The sequence below is a fragment of the Anabrus simplex genome, chromosome 1 (genome assembly GCF_040414725.1).
Source record: "Anabrus simplex isolate iqAnaSimp1 chromosome 1, ASM4041472v1, whole genome shotgun sequence".
NCBI lineage: Eukaryota > Metazoa > Arthropoda > Insecta > Orthoptera > Tettigoniidae > Anabrus > Anabrus simplex.
The window spans coordinates 867,261,300-867,284,306 of record NC_090265.1 but is presented as its reverse complement, the minus strand read 5'-3'; the positions used below and the strand labels follow the sequence as shown (position 1 = coordinate 867,284,306).

At 39.0% G+C, this 23,007-nt stretch overlaps 1 protein-coding gene across 4 annotated transcripts in view; it reads right to left on the bottom strand.

The window, feature by feature from the left end:
• Window positions 1-23,007, bottom strand: part of CycK (cyclin K) — a 215,275-nt gene that overhangs the window by 49,303 nt on the left and 142,965 nt on the right. For 2 of the 4 annotated variants that reach the window (XR_010858551.2, XM_067136494.2), the window contains one exon: window positions 303-388. The exons of the other annotated variants lie outside the window; for them this stretch is intronic. Coding sequence is in view for 1 of the 2 variants with exons in the window: in XM_067136494.2 (XP_066992595.2) it covers window positions 336-388 (53 nt within the window). In the remaining variant the exon portion in view is untranslated. The remainder of the gene's footprint in view (window positions 1-302; window positions 389-23,007) is intronic. 4 annotated transcript variants of the gene reach the window in all.

Genomic DNA, 23,007 nt, shown 5'->3' with positions numbered 1-23,007 from the left:
GCGTAGGTGTGCTATTTACCAACTGATGAGCCCAACTTAGCACATCCAGCCATCTGTTTACAGGGGCACATTCCCAATATAGAGCCATATTTTTTCCATGGGTTTGCAATTGGCACCATTTTTTGATATCCTCAGACCTTAGGATCATTCTAATGTCTTAGGAGATCTTGACATGTTTGACATCGTTGATACCCAACTCTGATACACATAGTTTTTTGTAGAATTCTAAGTCTACTAAACAATAACGAAGAACTAATTTAAAAAGCAAAAGGTCCACATTACAAAAAATTATTTGTAATCACCTGATACCTCTGCCTTTGAAATTTCATCCTTGGCTATTTCTTCGCTGCCTTCAGCTGGGTCTTCTTATGTCTTTTGTGCACAATTTCTGAAACCAAAATCCACCACAGATGTTAATACCATGTGATGTCATGAATTAGAAAAATAATGAAAACCCTTCTTTCTTGATTATCTTCACGTCAAATAATTCTACAATTCATTTCCAAAAATGAATCTTCAACTCTACTTTATTGTGTCTTTTAGAAAACAGCAACTTAATATATTTCTTTTCCTATTTTTCTCTAGATTTTGTTAAATTAACAAGCTTAATAAAATTCAAGCCTCATGAATATAATGGTCCCTCTCGTCTCACTGTTTCCTGTCTTCACTTATGATAGTGAAATAAGAAAACTAGTTCAAAGAAATAACAAAGAAAACAATATATAAAGAACATAGTTCTCAAATTAATGATAAATGCAGATGAACTGCTCCATCTTGACTATGTTTATCTAAAGAAGATAATGCACCATTATTTCTCATGTTAATTTTCACAAAAAATTTATTCTGAGCAAAAAATCTGCAAGAATGAGGAATGATCTCTACATGCATTTTACCGACTATTTAACTCACCAAATATCATTAAGGTACAGTTAGAAAATGTACTATCATTTACAGCAGGACTAAAGGATTGAGTACCGAGATCAATAGCTGCAGTCGCTTAAGTGCGGCCAGTATCCAGTATTCGGGAGATAGTGGGTTCAGACCCAACTGTCGGAAGCCCTGAAGATGGTTTTCCATGGTTTCCCATTTTCACACCAGACAAAAGCAGAGGCTGTACCTTAATTAAGGCCAAGGACACTTCGTTCCCACTCCTATCCATCTCCTGACCCATCGTCACCATAAGACCTATCTGTGCCAGTGTGACGTAAAGCAACTTGTAAAAAAAAAAGAAGAAGAAGAAGAAGAAGATTGAGTTATAAGACTACTCACAACTTATAAAATTTCTGATTAAATGTGGCAATTTTTGCTTTAAAGAAGTTGAAACAAGGGTCTGATAATTCTAATACTGAAACTAATAAAATTCAAACTTGACTTACACACGCATTATTTAAATGTATCTATCTAGGTTCATTAGATCTCTATGGATAATTCTATGATAGCAATCAAACACAGCAAATGAAAGTATACAAGTTTATGAAAATTAATTATAATATATTTCAGTAAAGAGAAAGACTGTGTTTAATTATAACATGCTCCATAAAATAAATTATGCAGACTCTAGAAATGTTAATTCTTATTGAAGTACAGTAGCCAAAGATGATGTGATGCCACTGGAGAGACCAGTTACAGGTCTTGGTACTTTATGCCCATGACTTGTGCATCTGGGTGTGTGATGATTATGATAGTGAGATGAGGAGAGGGTGTACAGCTCTTTGGCTGAATAGTCATCATAGAGGCTTTCGGCTCAGAGGGGTCCGGGTTCGATTCCCAGCCGGGACAGAGATTTTAACCACAAATGGTTAATTCCCTTGTCTAGGGGACTGGATGTTTATGTTGTTTCCAACACCCCTGGGAACTCATCCACTACACATAAAATGTCCACCACCATAACAACACGCAGTTTCCTATACACGGCAAATGCCGCCCACCCTCAAGGGCTACACCACGTTAGCAACAGCCACATGATATTATTATTATAAAAAGAGGATGAAACCTTATATAACATCAAGTGGTCTGTTGATCCCATCTGACGTACAAATCGACATAAACAGCATCATATTCCCTCACTCAATATGAGCTGTGCAGAGAAGTTTGAAATTTAACCCACGCTTTTGGCACACAATCTAGTGATTAGAAAATACCACCACTTCCACCCTGCCAGCCAACATTGTGATGGTGGATTTTTTTTCCATGAACAGGACATGAACAAGCTAAACACAGTGTCAAACCATAGACTTGACACCGTAATAATCATGCCCAACAAGCATGCTCTGTGATTAGTTTAAAACCTGAAAGATACAGCTGAATGTTAAAATTACCTGCCAGCCAACATCCACCGACGGGATGCGAACCAGTTAACCACAGTGTCAGACCATGAAGACTTGACACCTTAATCATCATGACCAACAAGCATGCTCTGTGATTAGTTTAAAACCTTAAAGATATAGCTGAATGTTAAAATTATTTACAGGCACACTTAAAAGATAAACTAAGATACTTCTTGTGGGGTGAAATATATTTCTGTGATACTCCTTGTTAGCAATACAGGAAAACGTATGTGTATCACAAATTCTGGGCATAAGAATTTGAGCATGAGCAGCTTGAACTGAGACACCCACAATTATGCATTTATTTTGTGTAGGATTTCTTGTTCTACCTTCTGTCAATAATATTTTTACATTGTTTGTCCTTGACTTTTCAGGATTAAAACATGATCAACTTAAAAGCTATTTCTACAAATATTCCTTAATAAATCAAAATCTTTCTGCTGCAATCTACAAATTATATCTTAATAATCTATGGGGACTTTAGCATCTGTCACAGATATAAGATTTTTTTAATTATAGAAAGGTACCGTGCATCAAAGAAAGGTTAAATGACGAGATCATAAAATCTATCCACAACAAACTACCAATAAGAACAAGGAGTAACAAAGTATATATTGTGTAACCAACCTGAAGATAATTCACCAAACAATAGTGAACAGTACAGTAAGAGGTGGTAATATGAAGAAATCAGGACAAATGTTCCATAAACAGATGTGGATGAAATCTTTATGATGCTTGGTGTATTTTACCACATAAGAAGAAAGGGGTCAAAATACATCAACTTACAGAGTGAGAAATGTTATTTTGTTTTGACTGAACAAACGCTAATATCATATATATATATATCAACAGTATATTCAATACCTGGGAGAAGCTGACAAAAAAAAATTGTTGTGAAGAAAGCGAGACATTCAGTCATGTGCTATTTTGTAACACTTGTCACCACAGCATATGTTCTTACATCTCTATATCCCATCGAAAAGCTGAATGGAAAATGTATGAAGAAGTACATTGTGTATCTGAGAATAACAGTCATCGAAGAGCAGATATTGTGGCAATCAACAGAAAAACAAGAAGAACCCCTGTTCTGGACTCAAGACATGATAAAAGTAGATATTCTGAAGGAATCATTGTAGATGGTAGCCAAGATTATGGTCTGGAAAATTCAAAATCTCATTTATATTACAGTAGAATAGAATATTCTCAGAATATTCCTGGAAGAAGAACAGCATGGGATCAGAGCCAATAGAACAACACCAGATCTGATCTCATCATAAAAATGTTAATGAAACAACACTGAGAGAGGGGGAAAGACCTAACTATAGTATTCTTAGACCTAGAAAAGGCATATGATAAGATGCCTAAACCAGTAATATGAAAGTGCCTAAGAGAACTGGGAATGCCTGAATATCTCTAGGCAAGGTTCAGATGCTGTACTGTAACTGTAGCAGTTGTGTGCATGTTAGGGATGGCCATTTAGAATGGTTTAATACCACACAGGGTGTCCAACAAGGGAGCACACACTCACCATTCCTATTCATTACTTTCATGGACAACATTCTTAAAAACCTGAAAAGAGAACGAGATGGAGAACTACACACACTGGTGTTTGCTGATGATGTAGCCACCTGGGGAGAGACAGGGGTAGAGGTACAAACTAGACTGGATGAATGGGTAACCAAGCTCAAACAGTATCACAGCACAAAAAAACTGTTGCTCTGAAAATGAATGATACTGGCTGCCACATCAAGGTTGAAGGTGAAAACATTCAATGTGTACAGGGATTCAAATACCTAGGCAGCATGATTTCCAGCTGGGGTACTGCAGATTAAAAAACAGTAAACAGAGTTGCTAGAAGTTCCAACTTCTACGTAAAACAAGGTGCCCATGAAAACCAAGATATATCATAATTTGTTCCCATTCTCACATACAGTCTAGAAACATGTACAGTGAAAGCGAGAGAAGTTAGTAAACTGCAGGCAAGTGAAATGAAGTTTCTATGAACTATTCTCCAAAACACTTGCAGGACAATGTAAGGAATTATGGCATCAAAATAGAACTGAAAGTGGACTCGACAGAAGCAAAGCTAAGGACTTCAAGGCTAACATGGCATGGACATGTAAAGTGAATGCCCGATGCGAGAACAACCACGTGCAAGCCTGGAAAGGATTGGAAGTCTGTGGTGAGAGAGGAGGCATTTCTGGACAGACAACGATGGCGAAGACTCGTCCTACCCGGCACGCTGGAGGGGTTCCTATGATGAAGATGATGATAATAATAATAATAATAATAATAATAATAATAATAATAATAATAATGTTATTGTTTTTAATGTCCCATTAACTATATTTAACGGTTTTTGGAGATGCCTCCTTTCCAGATGCCAGAGGTCTATGACAAACATTAGGAATGTGCAGATTCACTCCCCTTTCCCCCAGTTTGCAAGCCAAGTCCACAGCAGTGTGCCTGGGGTTTGATTTGCTTTTTCTGAGAAGAAAATGTTCATGAGTTGGCATTGTTTTATTCTTCCTGCCACAGTTTGCTTTTCCTTTGATGCAATTGAGCCAGTCTGTTTGTGCCACTGAATAATTCTTTATAGTGCCTACACTGACACCAAATTTAGTAGCTAACTCTCTTTGTGTTATGGAAGTATTCTGAGATAATACTACAATCACACTACGCTTCCTGGGAGTTGTATGCATTGAAGATATGGGTACTAGTAATCACATAAGGAAACATCCCAGTTCACCAAAAGTAGCACACACAAAACTACATACCCCTTTAACCTAAAACAATTGTCACGTAGATTAATTACCAACGAATAACAGTGCAAAGAATACATCGAGAGTATGGGACCTAAGAATAAGCAATATGTAGAGCACACAGTTGCCAATCACTGGGAAAATTGTGAAAAATACCTTTATCTAATTAATTTCAATAGTACTGTACAAACCAATACCAGTTTCAGGCCATGATGATGATGATGACGACGATGATGCTTGTTGTTTAAAGGGGCCTAACTTCTAGGTCATCGGCCCCTAAAGGTATGAAATGAAATGACAAATTAAAAGTTCGAAATCATCCACTGACCAAAATAAAAAATGTCATGAAGAATGAATGGATGGATATGAATTAAAAACAATCAGTGGATCCGACCCAAAAACTATCATAAAAAATAGTATTACTGACCAAGGTACCACTTCTAAAGCACAATCGTGATGATGATGATGATGCTTATTGTCTAAAGGGGCCCAATCTCCAGGTCAACGGCCCCTCATAATGGTACATGTCGCTAGTAAAGTAGAACCATGGTATTTGTCATGTTGGGGTACTAATCAAAAGTAGCGTAGACTCACGGTGTTCCACATATGATGGTACAACTCACAAGTATTGTATGTCGTACAGGTAACGAAGACCTATGGTGTTTCTCACATAATGGCGCCACTCACAGGCAACGCAAACCGATGGTGTTCCTCACCTACATGTACTAATCAGGGGCGCCGGTATTCCCGTGGTGTTCCTCATATAGTGGGTACTAATCACAGGCAACGCAGGCCCACGGTGTCACTCATATAGTGGTACTAATCACAGGCAACTCCCAGACCCGTGGATTTTCCCACAATGGCACTAATCACGGGTACTGGAAACCTACAGTGAACCCCTCTCTGCTGCTACTAATCACAAACCTATTGTGTACCTAATATAGTGGTACTATTTAAAGTTGGCGACCACGGGGCCCTTAGCTGAGTCCTGGCATTGCTTCCACTTACTTGTGCCAGGCTCCTCACTTTAATATATCCTGTCCGACCTCCCTTGGTCAACTCTTGTTCTTTTCCGACCCCGACGCTATTAGGTTTGCGAGGGCTAGGGAGGCTTTCATTTTCACGCCCTTCGTGGCCCTTGTCTCCCTTTACCGATATCTTCATTTTTCGAAGTGTCGGACCTCTTCCTCTTTTTTCCTCGGTTTAGTGTTATATAGAAGATATTTACCCATTTGTACTTCCTCTAATAGCAATAATCACCACCACCACCACCACCACCACCCTCTAATAAACGTTCCCCAACCTTTTCTTTATCATCTCCCATTCATCTATCAATTACTACGGCAAGTTGTGTCGAGTTGAACCTCACATTGCAATTTTCTTTTATTATTTCTTCCTATTTTTAATATATTTTTATTTGGCTTTATTCTTTTTAATGTTTTAAATTATTCTCAAACTTATATATCTACTTTGAATTTGACAAAATTAAATCCTACACTGTTTTCCTAAGACTTCAATTACGTCACCTTTTACTCTTCGGCCTGAGAAACAAATGCCTACAAGACCTGTCTAGCAACGACCCTACATAAGTGCATACTTGACCTGCTTGTGAACTTCAACTATATTTGTTTTTGGTGCAAGACAATGATGTTCTGTTTACTCTCTTGACTGCGATCATTGTGTTTTGGACATTAACTGAATTGCTACGATATGAATCAATGTTAATTTTTTGCCTGTGTTCAATGTATTAGTTGTTTTAAGATCTTTATATCTTGCCCTACTTTACTATTTGGCTGATGATGACACTTGTAATGTGTCGAAACCGGTCCCAATAAACAAGTTGTGACTTCTTTTTAGTTCAACTTACAACGAAGTATTGAAAGGTGGATCCTTCTAAAATTGTACATCTTCTTATAGTGGTACTACTCGCAAGTAAAGGCGACCCGTGGTGTTCCCCGCGTGATGGTACTAATCAAAAGTAGTTTCATGGTTCTAATACAATCATCCCTTGGTCGCCTCTCACGACAGGCAGGGGATACCATGGATGTATTCTTCGTCTGCATCACCCACCCACAGGGGGCAGACAGAGAGAAAAAAGAAGGGATCTGTCACTTCGAAAAATGAAGTAACAGACGAAGAAAGGCAAGGGCCACGAAGGGCGTGAAAATAAGACTCCCTAGGCCTCGAATGCTCTAATACCGTCGGGGTCGGAAAAGAACAAGAGTTGACCAAGGGAGGTCGGGCAGGATAGATGAAAGTGAGGAGCCTGGCACAAGTAAGTGGAAGCAATGCCAGGACTCAGCTAAGGGCCCCATGGTTGCCAAGCCACACTCCCAAGTTGAGAGCCCCATGGCCCCTTTCAGTCACCTCTTACGACAGGCAGGGGATACCGTGGGTGTATTCATCTGCGTCGCCCACCCACAGGGGGGCAGTTTCAGGCCAGATCTACTGTCTATACATCTCTCACCATGTAACTGAACCATCCTCTGATTACAGTGCACAGTGCAGCTTAGCTCACTTGCAGTCTGAGAGGTGACACTGTTACACAAGCCTCGACTACAGAGAACACAATAACAACCATTTCAGTTTGACAGGGCTTGGATAACCGGTATCTGTAATGTTGAGCTGTATCTAAGAACTGTAGCTGCAGGTGTTGACTGATGCGCTTCTAAGGTATGTGTATGACAAAATGCTCAAGTGAAGACACACATGCTCATAGACCTGCCTGAGTGACAATAATATGGGAGGATCACTGCATCCCTCAGATCGCCCACAGGGACCCCTAAGCAACATCAGTGCAAATTTGAGTAATGGTGGATTATGCTACATAATGCATCACTGCATCATTTTGCAGATAATTTGAGTGCAACTGGCTTACAAGCCTGTGTCCTTGTAGCAAGTGTTCCATCAAACCCACAACTTCTACATGTAAGGGTGGCCTTACATAATGAAAGATCACATTGACAGGGCATAATGCTATTCTTAATGATGATACAAGCTTTTGTCCTGTATGCAATGACCATTACAATTGTGTCTTATGACCAGTGGTGGCTCGTGCATTAAACACTAGGGGGGGGCTGCATGTATAATTACTGAATTTTACCTTATTTATAGATGAGCTGCATTCGACGAGACTTGTAGGTTGAAAACATGTTGATAACCTTCTCATTGAAATTTGGTATATTTCTCATCAAAGTAGTTTCCATTGACAGCATTGCCAGAGCTGTCAGTCTTTCTTCACACATAGTGCTGTGGAGGTACGTTTTTATCCTCTTCATGGCTGAGAAACATCTTTCTGGTTCACTCGTGGTAGTTGGCAGAGTTGCAGCAATGCGAAGAAGTTTCACTACTTCTGAAAGTGACGACTGAAGATTGTTCGAGATGATGACTTGAAGCAGCTGGATAGCACCAGACAGTGATCTGAATTCCTCTCTGGAGTATAAAACAGATAGCTCAGTTTGTAGTTTTTCTTTGTCAAAAGTAGGAAAAAGTCAGGAAAATTTGATTTGAAGGAAGAAAAATTTGATGGCATCACCAGAGTTGACACTTGGAGATGATTTGTAAATTGAAACCGGCTATTTGCCTGGATTATGAAGACATCACAGACTTCCTTAGCTGCAGACACTCTTGTTGCAGTTTCCTGAACATGGCGTCGTTTGTTTACATTTCCAATTTCAGAATTTTCGTTGGAGTCCAGTATTGTATTTCTCACATCATTAACAGTTTTAACAAAGTTTGAAACATGGCAATGAATTTTTGCTACATCTGCCTGCTGATTTTGAAGTTGATTGTATAAAATATCAACATGAGGCATGATATGATGAAAGAATTTCAGGCAGAAGTTGAACTCTTCATCCTGAAGGTACTTGTACAAAGCCGATGCTTTTCTGATTGTGATGTCACTTGAAGACACAGATTCCACCAGTAGTTCAAAGCAATCTATTAAAGCATCTTTTTTCTCAAATACAGTACTGACTGTTCTCGATTTAAAATTCCATCTTGTGGCCCAGCAGCAGGTATCCGTTTAGCCACACAAGAATCTAAAACAGACACTCTTTGGGGTGACCGGGAAAAGAATGCTGGTATTGAAGACAAATTTGCAAAAACTATTTTTGCTTTCATGTTCGTGTTTTGCTTAGCATCTCTTTCCATTATCAACCTTAACTCTCGTCTGCACGCCACTGACGGCACCACTCATAACAGAAGTGCCATCGTATGTCTGGGCAATGAGTTTATTCTTCTTAACTTTCAGAATAACGCCAAGCTGGGAAAGAATACATTCTGAAATAGCCTCTGCATTCTGACCAGAAGCATTAAAAAATCTCCAAAACCGTTCTGCAGCATTACCTTGCGAATCACAGTACCTTAGCACAAGAACAAGCTGAAATCCATCTGACACATCCGTCGTCTCGTCAGCCATGATTGCTAAAAATTCAGATTCAGATACCTCTTCCAAAATAGCCTCTCTGCATACCTCCAGCATACACTGCAACAATATTCTTCCTGGATCATTTTCGATGTTCCTTTGAAACACGAAGCACTTAAAAACAGAGTCTAGTTCACTCGTGTATTTAATTAAATTCAGAAATATACCAGGATTCTCAGTCTGGTCTCTCGTCGTGTCCTCTCAACGCCAGTTCGTTTGACCCACAACACTTAATACAGTTTATTTTTCTGGATAGTACTTGCTGATTTTTGCTTATTTCATTGTTATGACACTGTACAGATTCCACGTAGGCCTTACTTAACCCCTTGGAGGTCACGGCGCAATATATTGAGTGTAGCGGTAAGTGCCGCTGTGGTTATGGCGCAATATATAGCGTGTCGGAATTTGAAGTGATATATCTTCGTAACTGTATGTCTTTGGACAACAATTGAAAAACGGATAGCTTCCCACATCTGTTGCCTATTTTCTGAAGTCGTTAGGTTATTGTTATCATCACGGGGAGCGCTGGAAATGAAATGTTTTTAGTGGATGTCTTCAGCTTTAGCGAGTCAATTGCAAAGAGTTGTAAATGCCTGCGCCAAGCTGATTGCTTACAAGCGACGATACAGTTCGTGAAATTCTTATGAATGATAGTGATTGTTCAGTATTTGAAGACAGTGATGAAGACAATGTAGGAGGTATATCTGGAAATAATTCAAGTGGTGAAGACTTAAATGAAAGTGAGGATGAGGTCTTTACAGCCGCCACGTCCAAAGCAAACGAAGGTATATAAAGGTAAATAAATTCTTATAAATGATGAAGGTGATTGTTCAGTATTTGAAGACAGTGATGAAGACAATGTAGGAGGTATATCTGGAAATAATTCAAGTGGTGAAGACTTAAATGAAAGCGAGGATGAGGTCTTACAGCTGCCACGTCCGAAGCAAATTAAGGTAAATAAATGTAAAAAGGTAAATAAAGCGCCTTATGCCCCCAAACGAACCAGGAAGAAGACCACCTTCAAGAGTGTGCCATGTGTGTGCTCACACATCAAGAAGGGGGAAAAGGAACACAAGGACTATCTACCATTGTAAGGAGTGCAACAAAACTCTTTGCCCTGTACCTTGTTTTGAGGATTATCATACCAAAAACATTACTAAAAATGATGCTTCACAATTTTTGTGCTTAAACTAGTTGCCTGATGTCTTGTTAACATACTGTGTTAAATTCATTTGTTTCATTAATATATAATGCCTCTTGAGGGTCGTTTTACAAACATGTGCAAAAACCTAAATTTTGGGGTGTGCAGTGGGCTAAGAAACCTGACTCTCAAAGGGTTAAACCCTGGCATACATCTACGGAACCTTGAAGAGGTAAGCCTAGCACACTGTTCACATGTTTTTCTGATTTTTCATGTTTCTTTATTTTATCACTAAGACTCTTCAGATCACAAACTCCTACATCAACCCACGCACTGTTTGCTCCTTCACCGGCACTACCAAAAATAAGGCACGGGAAACAATAAAAGTGCATTTTGAACTTCGCACCCACACAACCATTCGTGTTTACTATAACATCTGGATTGAAAATTGTTGTGTACTCTCTGTCACGGCTCTTACCAGTCTGGGAGATTTTCAATTCTGGGGTAGGTTTTCCTCAAGCTTTAATATCACACTTTTCATTTAGGGTTAAACTGTTAAGTTTGATAGTTTTTAAAACTGCACTGAGTTAACAATACTCATGTTGTTAGAACTTCTACTATCACGATCAGTGGACAACAAATAAGACACACTGGTCTGCAATGCATGCAGACCGCTAGAGCGGGGTTGGCAGGCACCTTATAGCGCACACGGAGGGGGAAGCGGATTCAAAGCCTTATGGCCAGATAACGGAGCCATGTCCTGGCAGTCCCAAGAGAGGGAAGTGGAATCATATGACATTATCGTGTGAAGAGAAGCATTCAATTATTGCACTACTCCGGAGTTGAAAATCAAGGAACTCGCAGAACGGACTGGCAATATTTCCCTATTGAATATGTAATGTTGCTTCGTGTAAATTACGTGTGAAGAACCGGGGGGGGGGGGGGGGGGGGGCTGCAGTCCTGCAGAACAGCCACTAAATCCGTCACTGCTTATGACATACTAAGGAGAGGGAGCAAGCCAACCTTATTGTCAAGGGGCACAAGGAGCCAACCTCAGGTATGGTCTGGGGAGATATCGGCTTTAATGTGAAATCACAACTGCAAATTATTTAGGGCAATATGATTGCTCGACAGTAAGTTGACAAGGTAATAGTTCCAGAGGTTGTCCCTCTGACAGCAAACACTGCAAATGAGATGTTTCAGTAGAATAATGCCCATACTGCCTGGCTCCATGGCTCCATGGCTAACTGGCTAGCGTCCTGGCCTTTGGTCACAGGGGTCCCAGATTTGATCCCCGACAAGGGCGGGAATTTTAACCATCATTGGTTAATTCCGCTGGCACGGGGGCTCGGTGTATGCGTCGTCTTCATCAGCATTTCATCCTCATCATGATGTGCAAGTTGCCTACGGGAGTCATATCAAAAGACCTGCACCTGGTGAGCCGAACATGTCTTCAGACACTCCTAGCACTAAAAGCCATATGTTTTATTTCTATTCATGCCCATAGTCGCACAGCATTAACTTCCAGAGACACTATCCATGATCTCACAACCTTGCAAGAGCCTGCCATTTCCCCAGACCAAAGACCTACTGGACATGAGGGCATAAACAGTGATTGAAGTTGTCCAAGATGACGCTGCATCAGCCACATCTCAGGGTGTGAGAAGGGGGAAGGCAGTGCTGTGGTTTTAACAATGTGACGGTTAGCAGGAACTGACAATTAAAAGGATAACCAATGCTTTACTGTACTGAGATGGAGCAGCTCCCTGAAAGAGGGTTTCCTTCCTCTTTATTTCTTTAGATCTGATGTATTCCAAATCATCTTTGAGTTGGCACAAAAAGCAGTTTTGAGTTTTAACAGAGAAACTTCAATAAATCAGGCAGTTCTAGGTATTCTATGAAATAAACTATATTATTTAATACTAAGATATAAATTACTTTTGATTATTACGCTTTCTACAGTCTGCTGATAAAAACACGTACAAAATCAGACATTTCAGATTGTGAGTCTTTCAGAAAATCTACTAGAGATTTCATCTTGGCAGTAATACTCTACTCGTCATAAGTTGCCACGCTATATATATATATGCTATATAAAAGTGTTACATCAAAAACTTGTTCTTTTCCTAAAATATTCTGATGGTCGTTCTTATTTTTCAAGAAAAGAAATGAAAATTTGTACCAAAATATGGTCCAAACACATCAAGGTTAATTTGAATGTAATTTAAAGGAATTCTAGATTTTTAAACATTTTATACTGTCTTGCTGTGGTAGAGCAAACAAACAAAAATAGAACAGAAAAGAAGCAAAAGAAGAAATGATGCATTAGATGGGTGCAGTAGCGAAGGTATTTATTTACTCAAATATGTGCATGAGTGAACAAAACTAACAAACAAAATATAAATGTTTACACTTCATCAATAAAGCAGTGCCAATCAAACACAAGCCCGTTCAAGACACTGGTTGGAAGGTTTACTCATTACAAACCCTTCAGTAAAATAAATACAATGAGCATTTGTGCCTGGGCAAGCATTTCGTAACATCTTCCCAGATATTAGACATGATGATATACCTTATAAGGAATCCTTTCATGGTCCTGCATCACTCTCTGGTATCCGTTTATGTACTGTATTTACTATTTTTAGTAGCTACCTCTGTGGAGCCATGGTAGAGTGTTGGCCTCCGGATCCCAAGATAGCGGGTTCAAACCCGGGAGAGGTAGTCGGATTTTTGAAGGGAGGAAAAAAAACCACTCGACACTCCATGTCGTACGATGTCGGCATGTAAAAGATGTCTGGTGATACATTTGGTATTTACCCGACAAAATAATTAAATCTCAGCCATAGACGCCCAAGAGAGATCCGGTTTACTCTGTCTGCCATCTAGTGGGCCTAGAGTAAAACGGAACATCGAAATTGACGAGCAGGCGGCCAGATGGCATTAAATCGAAATGTCTGCACACGGTAGCTGAGGCCATACGATTATTATTATTACTATTTTTAGTGTGGGTTACTGTAGTCATGTCCTAGTTTGTGAACTATGGGCAAACCAAGCAACTTGGCCGTGCGGTTATGGGCGCGCAGCTGTGAGCTTGCATCCAGGAGATAGTGGGATTGAATCTCACTGTCGGCAGTCCTGAAGATGGTTTTTCGTGGATTCCCATTTTCACACCAGGCAAATGCTAGGGCTTTACCTTAATTAAGGCCACGACTGCTTCCTTCTAACTCCTAGGCCTTTCCTATCCCGTCATCGCCATAAGACCTATTTGTGTCGGTGCAACGTAAAAGCCACTAGCAAAAGGAAAAAACTATGGGCAATGACCGAGTGGCCTAGCAAAAGGTCCTGAGAATTGGGATACCACCTTCTATGGAATGAGAATGGGCATCTCGGGCATATTCTGAGTCATGGCCTTCCTTGTGCTCATGCGGCAAGGACTGTACAATCTGCCAGAGGTCCCTAATCTGTTAGAGGAGAGATTCTCATTGGGATTATGTGTAAGTAGGGTAACATCTTCCTTCACAGAGTTTATACCGAGCACGCTCAGAACATTTTAAGCAACCTTCGCACCTATGAGAGTAATGGAGGCCCACTCCCATTTCACAGGCGAGGGACTCCTTGGAAACAACCTGGCAACAAAATGGAATTCGATAGGGAGCTATCAATATTGAGGCTTATGAAAGAAAGAAAGAAAGAAAGAAAGAAAGAAAGAACAAAATTAAAACTGGCAGAGTCAGCAAAGAAGATGTGTCTTGATATGTTTCTTTTTTTTTTTTTGCTAGGGGCTTTACGTCGCGCCGACACAGATATGTCTTATGGCGACGATGGGATAGGAAAGGCCTAGGAGTTGGAAGGAAGCGGCCGTGGCCTTAATTAAGGTACAGCCCCAGCATTTGCCTGGTGTGAAAATGGGAAACCACGGAAAACCATTTTCAGGGCTGCCGATAGTGGGATTCGAACCTACTATCTCCCGGATGCAAGCTCACAGCCGCGCGCCTCTACGCGCACGGCCAACTCGCCCGGTCTTGATATGTTAGGAGTTCACAAATAATATAAAGGTTGGATGTTTCCACCTAATCAATACTGTGTATAATGGTAAATATATGTATTAATGTTCTAAAAATACATCACAGGACTAGTTTCGATCTATATAGATCATCAGCTGATACATCATATTACTAATAACTAAAATAGCATTTCACTGCTGTTAAAATGTCACTCTTCTTGTCTTAAAATACTATAGTAAATTCACAATATAATCCTTCTGTTGTTCTAAATCACCATAGTAAAATAGGTCACTAAAACTGTTTGCACCAGTCAAACACTTGTGAAGCACAATTATTCCATCTTAGGTCTAGTTGTGGAGCGATGTGTAATGCCCTACTTGCTAGTTGTTGATGCTTTTTGAGTAGTTTTGACTAGGAGGGAACATCTCAGATTTTGTTGATCGGTTTTCTATAACTTGTGTAAATGTAAATTGTAGAATAACAAGTCTATTGCATGAAATATGGTAGATGTATGATGTCTGAAAACAGAAAAAGAAAAACAGTATTGGATAACTCCCCGTCAAATGTGAATGTGAATGAAAAGAATACTAGTTTTGAGACTTATTCCCTCGAGCCTCCGTGGGTTTGCTTCCTGTGGCCTTCTTGGTGGTGTACTGCATGCTGTCTCTCGTTTGTGGTGAACTATTGCTTGGAGTGTGGAAAGGGAGAGTAATGGGGGTAGAAGGAGAGTGAGGGGTTGTGGTCTGGAGAGACTAGACTGGTCTAGATTTGTAGATGACATCTTTGCCATATCAGACTAACACTTTTCTAAAGGCAATGCCACCTTAGAACTAAACAACCTAGATCAGGGATGGCGAACCTATGCCACGCGTGTCACTAGATGACACACGGACACGATTTCGGTGGCACACCACATGAACATAATAGTTTATATATATGTCTCGTACTACAGACCATGCATATCTTACAGTGTTTCACGTGTAAGAAATAAATATCGAAAATCTACATACTAGTTCCATTCGGACAACACTGCTACACTGATAGGTCCAAAAGTCAAGTGAGATAGTGTTGTTTTCTGGTGGTTTTGTATACGGACATCCCAAATCTGTTTTCGGTGCCGAAAAAAACAGAAACTTAACAAAGGTGGTGACCGTATTTTTCAAGAACTCTGGCCAAGGGAATTTGGACCGTTAAAAAGATGTGTTGCCTGTGTTCAAAAACAGTTGTATCCCACACATTTAATGTAAAGCGCAATTTTGAGACTGGTCATTCTAATGTTTGTTCCATTTCAAATGAAGAAAGAAGAGAGTTCGTTTCACAAAATATACAACATTACACAAACAAACTAGTTCTTTTGTATCATCTTTCCGGCCAAGGAATAATATCAGTGCGGCTGTTTCTATCTGTCTCACTGCATAGTACAGTATGCATGGGAAAGACTTCTGACGGTGAGTTGTTGAAAGAAAGTTTCTTATTGACGTCCGACACATCATTTGAAAACTTCCCTAACAAACAACTAATAATTAACTCATTGCGGACCGTGGACGGCGTAAGACGTTTAAGCTTGCTCCTATGCTGCGGGCCGCGGACGGCGTAAGACGTTTAATGTTCCGCGCGAAGCAATGCTGTTTATATTCGTCATCTATGCAGTCTTACACCTTGTCAGTGTTACTGGTTGTAGCAGGAAGTTGGTTTACCTTTTTGAGATAACCCTGGCGTTGAGTGGGCTCATGTTATCTTTGCTGTTTTAGCGGGAATATCTCAGCACTTCCTCGCGCATCAAGTCGGTACTTGAGATTCCAATGCAGTGCGTGTCGTTCTTACCGAGTGTAGTATAATGGCTTACAAAACAAAGTTTCTTACGGAAGATAAATTATTAGATATTGTTCACAATGATTATTCTGGTGATGAACTTATTCCTCAAATAAACTCAGATAGTGAAAGTGAGAGTGACGAGGAAATTCCGATTCCCGAATCCGATAGGCCTATAGAGGAAGGTGAAGTGCCTGATACATATAATCCTAGTTATTGTCCACCTGTTCCACCATTTACAGAGAATTCAGTTATAAATGTTCAAATAGAAAATAAGCAGGATATTTTGAGTTACGTGAATATTTTCATGAATGACGAATTTTATCAGTATGTGTGTGAGCAGACCAATCTATACGCGAGTCGGGCGCCCCGGCCTTTCACAAAGAATTCGATTATGCAATCGTGGAAACCGATTAGTCCAAACTCCTGATATAAAAATATACTGGAACGAAGACCCTGTTTTTCATACTCCGATATTTTCTAAAACAATGTTCCGAATACGCTTCCTTCATATCCTTTCATTTCTTCACTTCAGTAACAGTAATCATTATGCCGAAAATACAGACAGGCTGTATAAAATTAGATGTATTTTGAAACCTGTGATACCAGATATCATACCCTAAATATTTACTAGAGGTAAGCACGAAGTATCATTTTTCTAACATTCATAATTTAGGAGTAATTGTAAATTTTATTAAGTGATGCACGTCAAGAGGGCCGGGCATGAAAATGGCTGGTCCAGGCATTTAAGTGTCCCGCTCAGAAGCAGGTACTGAACGTGTTAACAAGATTAAAGGAATGCCACCCAGCTGAACTGCTGTCAAGGATTGAATAATAAAAACGAGTGAAGACGTTTCGGAGTAGTTGAAAGCTAATTTGGATAACTCCCACATACATGCAGTATGTTTTGATGAAAGCATGAATGTGACCTTACAAACAAGGATAGCAGTTTTTTTTTTTTAATTTCCTTATGGAAATGTGATGAGGGAGAAATTAGTTTAATTGTTGAGCGTACAAACTACAACATGGGAAGATAATGAAGCAATGGAGGAAGTGAAGTCCATTTGCAATATTAGTACTTTAGATTTTTATATCTAATTTTTTTTTACAATTTGTTTTATGTCGCACCAACACAGATAGGACTTGTGGCAACGATGGGATAGGCTTACAAGTGGGTAGGAAACCACCGCGGCCCCACGGAACATGCAATCAAATGTATTTACAAGATATATTGCACCCGTTATGCAAATATGTATAATAAATAAATAAATAAATAACTCAATAAATGAATGAATAAATAAATAGTGTATTATGAAATATAATTGGGAAATTGAAAGGAAGTTGCAGTGTGTGTGCGCGCGCGCGTGTAGACATCCCTTTATGGAAATGGAAAACAACAAGTGGCACAGTCAACAGATGAGAATAATAAACCAGAGTTAAAATGGCACACTAGTTGGAAAAGATTCGGCATCCCTGACCTAGATCAACATATAAAATTTACAATGGAAACTGAAACAAACGGCACTTTAAATTACCTTTATGTAACTAATGCTAGAGATGACAACAATTTATCGTATAACATTTACAAGAAACCAAAACAAACCTCAAACACTGTAAAGATAAACTCCACTCATCCCAACCCCCAAAAAAGAGCTGTACATTACAGTATGATTCAGACAGCTTTTAATATTCCATTGTCTGTTGAAGAGAAGAAAGAAATACAATTCACACAATAGCTAAGAATAGCGGTTATAACAGAATTTATTTTTAAAAAATGTAGAAAGTTAAACACAACAACAAATTTAACCTAATTAAAGGAAAAATACCTAAAAATGAGTATGCATCTTCTACTTTTAATGACACTAGTATATACCATATCACCATTTATTTTTAAAAATGTAACTTGAAATTAGCATTGAAAACCTCTAACAATAATTCTTCTATTTTCCATAACTCCAAAACAGTCATAAAACCAACAAATACAATCAATCAGGCATTTATAGACTAAAATGTATCAACTGAAAAGCTAGCTGCATAGGACAAACAGATAGAAATTTCAGTACCAACTACACCGAACACATGAATGCAATTACATATAACTGCTTTTCTGCAATGGGTCAACATATGGTCGATTACAAACAAAATTTTTCCAACATCGGACAAGACATGGAAATTCTAAAAATTATATCAAAAAGTACCCTACTCAATATCACCAAAGAATGTTTTGGACCAATACACTAATCCCAACCATAATCTCAATGAAATAACCAAAAAATCAAATGATTTATATAATGACATCATCCCCTAACTAAAAACTTTTATTTTGATAAAATTGTTAATCAACACCGAAAGCACGTGCTCCGATCTCTCCAGACCACACCCCCTCACTCTCCTTCTACCCCCTCTACTCTCCCTTCCCACACTCCAAGCAATAGCTCGCCACAAACAAGAGAAAGCGCGCAGTACACCACCAACTAGGCTGCACGAAGCAAGCCCACAAACACTCGAAGGATTAAGTCTCAAAATTAGTATTTCTTTCACTCACATTCACATTTGATGGGATATTATCCAATACTATTTTCTCTTTTATTTTTTCCAGACATCATACATTTACCATATTTCACGCAAGAGACACAACTTGTTATTGTACAGTTCACATGTACACAAGCTATAGAAAATCGATCAACAAAATCTCAGATGTTCTCTCCTAGCCAAAATTACTCAAAAAGCAACAATAACTAGCAAGTGTCCATAACACACTGCTCCACAACTAGACCCAAGATAGAATAACTGTGCTTAACATTTGACTGGTGCATACAATTTTAGTAGCCGGCCCCGTGGTGTAGGGGTAGCGTGCCTGAATCTTACCCGGAGGCCACGGGTTCAATTCCCGGCCAGGACAGGGACCTGGACCTGAGGGCTGGTTCGAGGTCCACTCAGCCTATGTGATTAGAATTGAGGAGCTATCTGACGGTGAGATAGAAGCCCCGGTCTAGAAAGCCAAGAATAACGGCTGAGAGGATTCGTCGTGCTGACCTGCAAGTCCACGAAGACTCCAGGGAGTAAGTCTCAAAACTAGTATTCCTTTCACTCACGTTCACATTTGATGGGATATTATCCAATACTATTTTCTCTTTTATTTTTTCAGACATCATACATTTAACTTCGGGCTGAGCAGCGGTCACTTGGCAGGCCAAGGCCCTTCAAGGGCTGTAGTGCCATGGGGTTTGGTTTGATACAATTTTAGTGACCTATTTTATTATGACATTAATTTAGAACAGAAGTATTAGACTGTTAATTTACTATAGTATTTTAACTTTACAAAGGAAATTTTATTTGTCCTCCTATTCAGTACATACATATCTCCATCTTTAGATGGAGTAATATTAATCATACATGTTTCAACTCGTTTGAGCCATTTTCAGTGAACAAAAGGTTAATTTTTTTTTACATAATTGATGCTAAAAGAATATGTTAAAACATAATTAAGAAGAGAGTGAAAATGAATGAAACATCATGGAATTAAAATAATAAGCAATTATGGCGAGGTTGTGGACCTCTTAGTCTAGATGTGTAGTGTGTTACAATTACAGTAAAATATAGTCAAGAGGGCAGTGAAAAATGGAGAAATTATATTAGAGAATAAAACAAATGCCACGTAAAATGTATGTGACTCATAGTGGAAACCGCCAATGAAGTTCAAATCTGTAATGGAAAAATGAGTGTGTATGAGAAACTTGGCGAATAAGTAAAAACTAAGTGTGAAGAAAATTTTAAACTTGCTTATTAAATAGTTGCCCTCTAGAATGGCCTGACCTCAGTTTAGCGGCCACGCTTCCACTGATCATGTCTGTTGCAGGCTGAGCTGTGTTTACGAGGATGGGTGGAGTGAAGGGAGAAGGAGAGGGAGGTGTTGAGTTGGTGGGGAGAGGGGAAGGGAAGAGTGGTGTTGAGTTGGAGAGATGGTGGCAGGGTTTAAAAAAAAAAATAGAAATGCTGACAAATATAATATGGAATGAACGTTTCAAGTAGAATGTTCTTTTTTTTCTTCACTGATTTCATTTAAACTATAAGATAGGTTCCTAAACTTATCTATATGGATGTGGATGCTCAAGAGAATGTTGAGCAAGGTGCCTTTTTGCTCATAATGCAAGATCGTAGGATCTCTATTGTTGTATATTTGTGACTGGATTCTTTACGATGTTCACTCATAGCTGAAAAACGATTATGTTCGAGAGTGTTGCAATGTTCAGCATATCTTATGACAAAACTGCAGCCTTTTTGATCGACATAGCTGGAATTACAGGATTGGCATTCTAATTTGTAAACTCAGAAGTTCAAGTATCTACGAGGGTAATCCCAAAAATAAGGTCTCCTACATTTTTATAAATACAGAACTCTGTTCGTGTGGCTGTTGTTCACAATATTGTGAAGAGTGTTTCCCATGCTCGCATATAAACATGCGCACACCGCGCTGAGGCACTCAGTCTTGGCTTGGCAGCCGTTTAGAATGGAGCTTCTGTTAGATGTTACCGCCAAGTGCATGGATGTCAAAAATGTTCGTAAGTGGTGTAGAGAGTAGGCAGCCAGTCAGGCTGAAATTCACGGCGAACAAAGGAGCAGGAGACCGTCAATTTCCATCGAGACAGTTGTGAAGGTTAGCAAATCATGCATGAAGATCGGCAGATCACCCTGGATGATCTCTGCACTTTGGTTCCTGAGGTTTCCCAAAGCGCCGCTCACAGAATTTTAAAGGAAAAGTTGAAATACCGGAAGATGTGCGCAAAATGGGTGCCAGCCCCAATGACAAGGTGAAAGTTGAAGTTCACAACTTCCTGAACAGCATGGCGGCGAGCTGGTATGACATGGGCAAAAAAAACTGTCACAATGTCTACAAAAATGCATTGACCGAAATGGTGATTATGTAGAAAAATAGCTATATGTTCAAGCTGTAAAATGATGTAAACCATCGTAGAAATAAACAGGTCTATGTATTTATTTAAAAAAAAATAGGAGACCTATATCTGGGATTACCTTCGTATTATTATTATTGTTGTTGTTGTTGTTGTTGACAGTGTGCTGATTGAAAATAAGTCGAGTTGGTGTGGGAGGTTCTAAATGCTATTTTAAAGTTGTGTTTTTTCAAGACATTTACCAAATTTCTAATGCTACTACTATTCAATGTGAAAGTAGAAAACTTCTCATTAGAAGTGGAATCTTTTTCTGGGGTAGTCTTAGGTCTTACAATTCGGGTAATCCTTCTAATTGTGATAGTTTAATTTCCACCACAGCTAAATCAGAATTAGCCATTAATAAGTTACCCATGAGCATACAAGAAGAGGTCCGATATGAAGTCAAACGTAAACTATCTTTAATCCTTAATCAACAACAAACTATTAAACCCAACACTGAATACATAGCTAACATCCATAAACTAAAGAAAAAAGTCAAAACACAATGACTTAATAACAGCAAAAGCCGACAAAGGGAACGCTACTGTTATCATGGATAAAAGTGACTATATTAATAAACCACATACGTTTTTTACAGAAAACAACTTCATAACACCTACAGGAGGTCCATCAAATAAAATACAAGGAGACCTGAAAACCATCATTAAGAATGTTTTGTTATTTGTTTAATGACCTTGAAAAATCCAAAATGATTGACATGAATCCGAAACTTCCCACAACGAAAGCGTTACCCAAGATCCATAAGCCGACGTCCCCATAAGACCCGTTATCAATTTCAGAATTAATCTGACCTAAAAATATCTCAGTTCATTCACAAATTTCTTAAATCACACTATCCTTTTCAAGCCAATACATCAGTGAAAAATTCCATCGAATTTTGCAATAAAAAGTACTTTAATTATATTAATCAATCAATCAATACTGATCTGCATTTAGGGCAGTCGCCCAGGTGGCAGATTCCCTATCTGTTGCTTTCCTAGCCTTTTCCTAAATGATTTCAAAGAAATTGGAAATTTATTGAACGTCTCCCTTGGTAAGTTATTCCAATCCATAACTCCCCTTCCTATAAATGAATATTACTTAACATTTAATTATTTAACATGTATGCTAACTTGCCCATTAATAACACCGTACAATTAATTAAGAACAATCCTTCCAAATTCAGTAAATTAGGTATAGGTGAAATAGAAGAATTTATTCAGATTCTGAAATTCACATTGAATAACAGTTTCTTCACTTTCAATGTCATTTACCAACAGATGGGACTTCCCATGGGTTCACCGGCTTCACGGATCCTTGTGGATATTTACATCGATCATTTAGAACATTCTCAGATCATTGGTAAGATTAACGTCATTCAACATTGGGCGCACTATGTGGATGACACATTTGCTAATTTAGACTCTCGTACTAACAGCAACACAGTACTTGAACGTCTCATCTCCACTGATCCACATATAAAATTCACCAGAGAGTCAGAAAACAATAATACCCTCAATTACCTGGATTTAACTATTATGCACAACTACAACAACACTTTATCCTTTAATATATATAGAAAA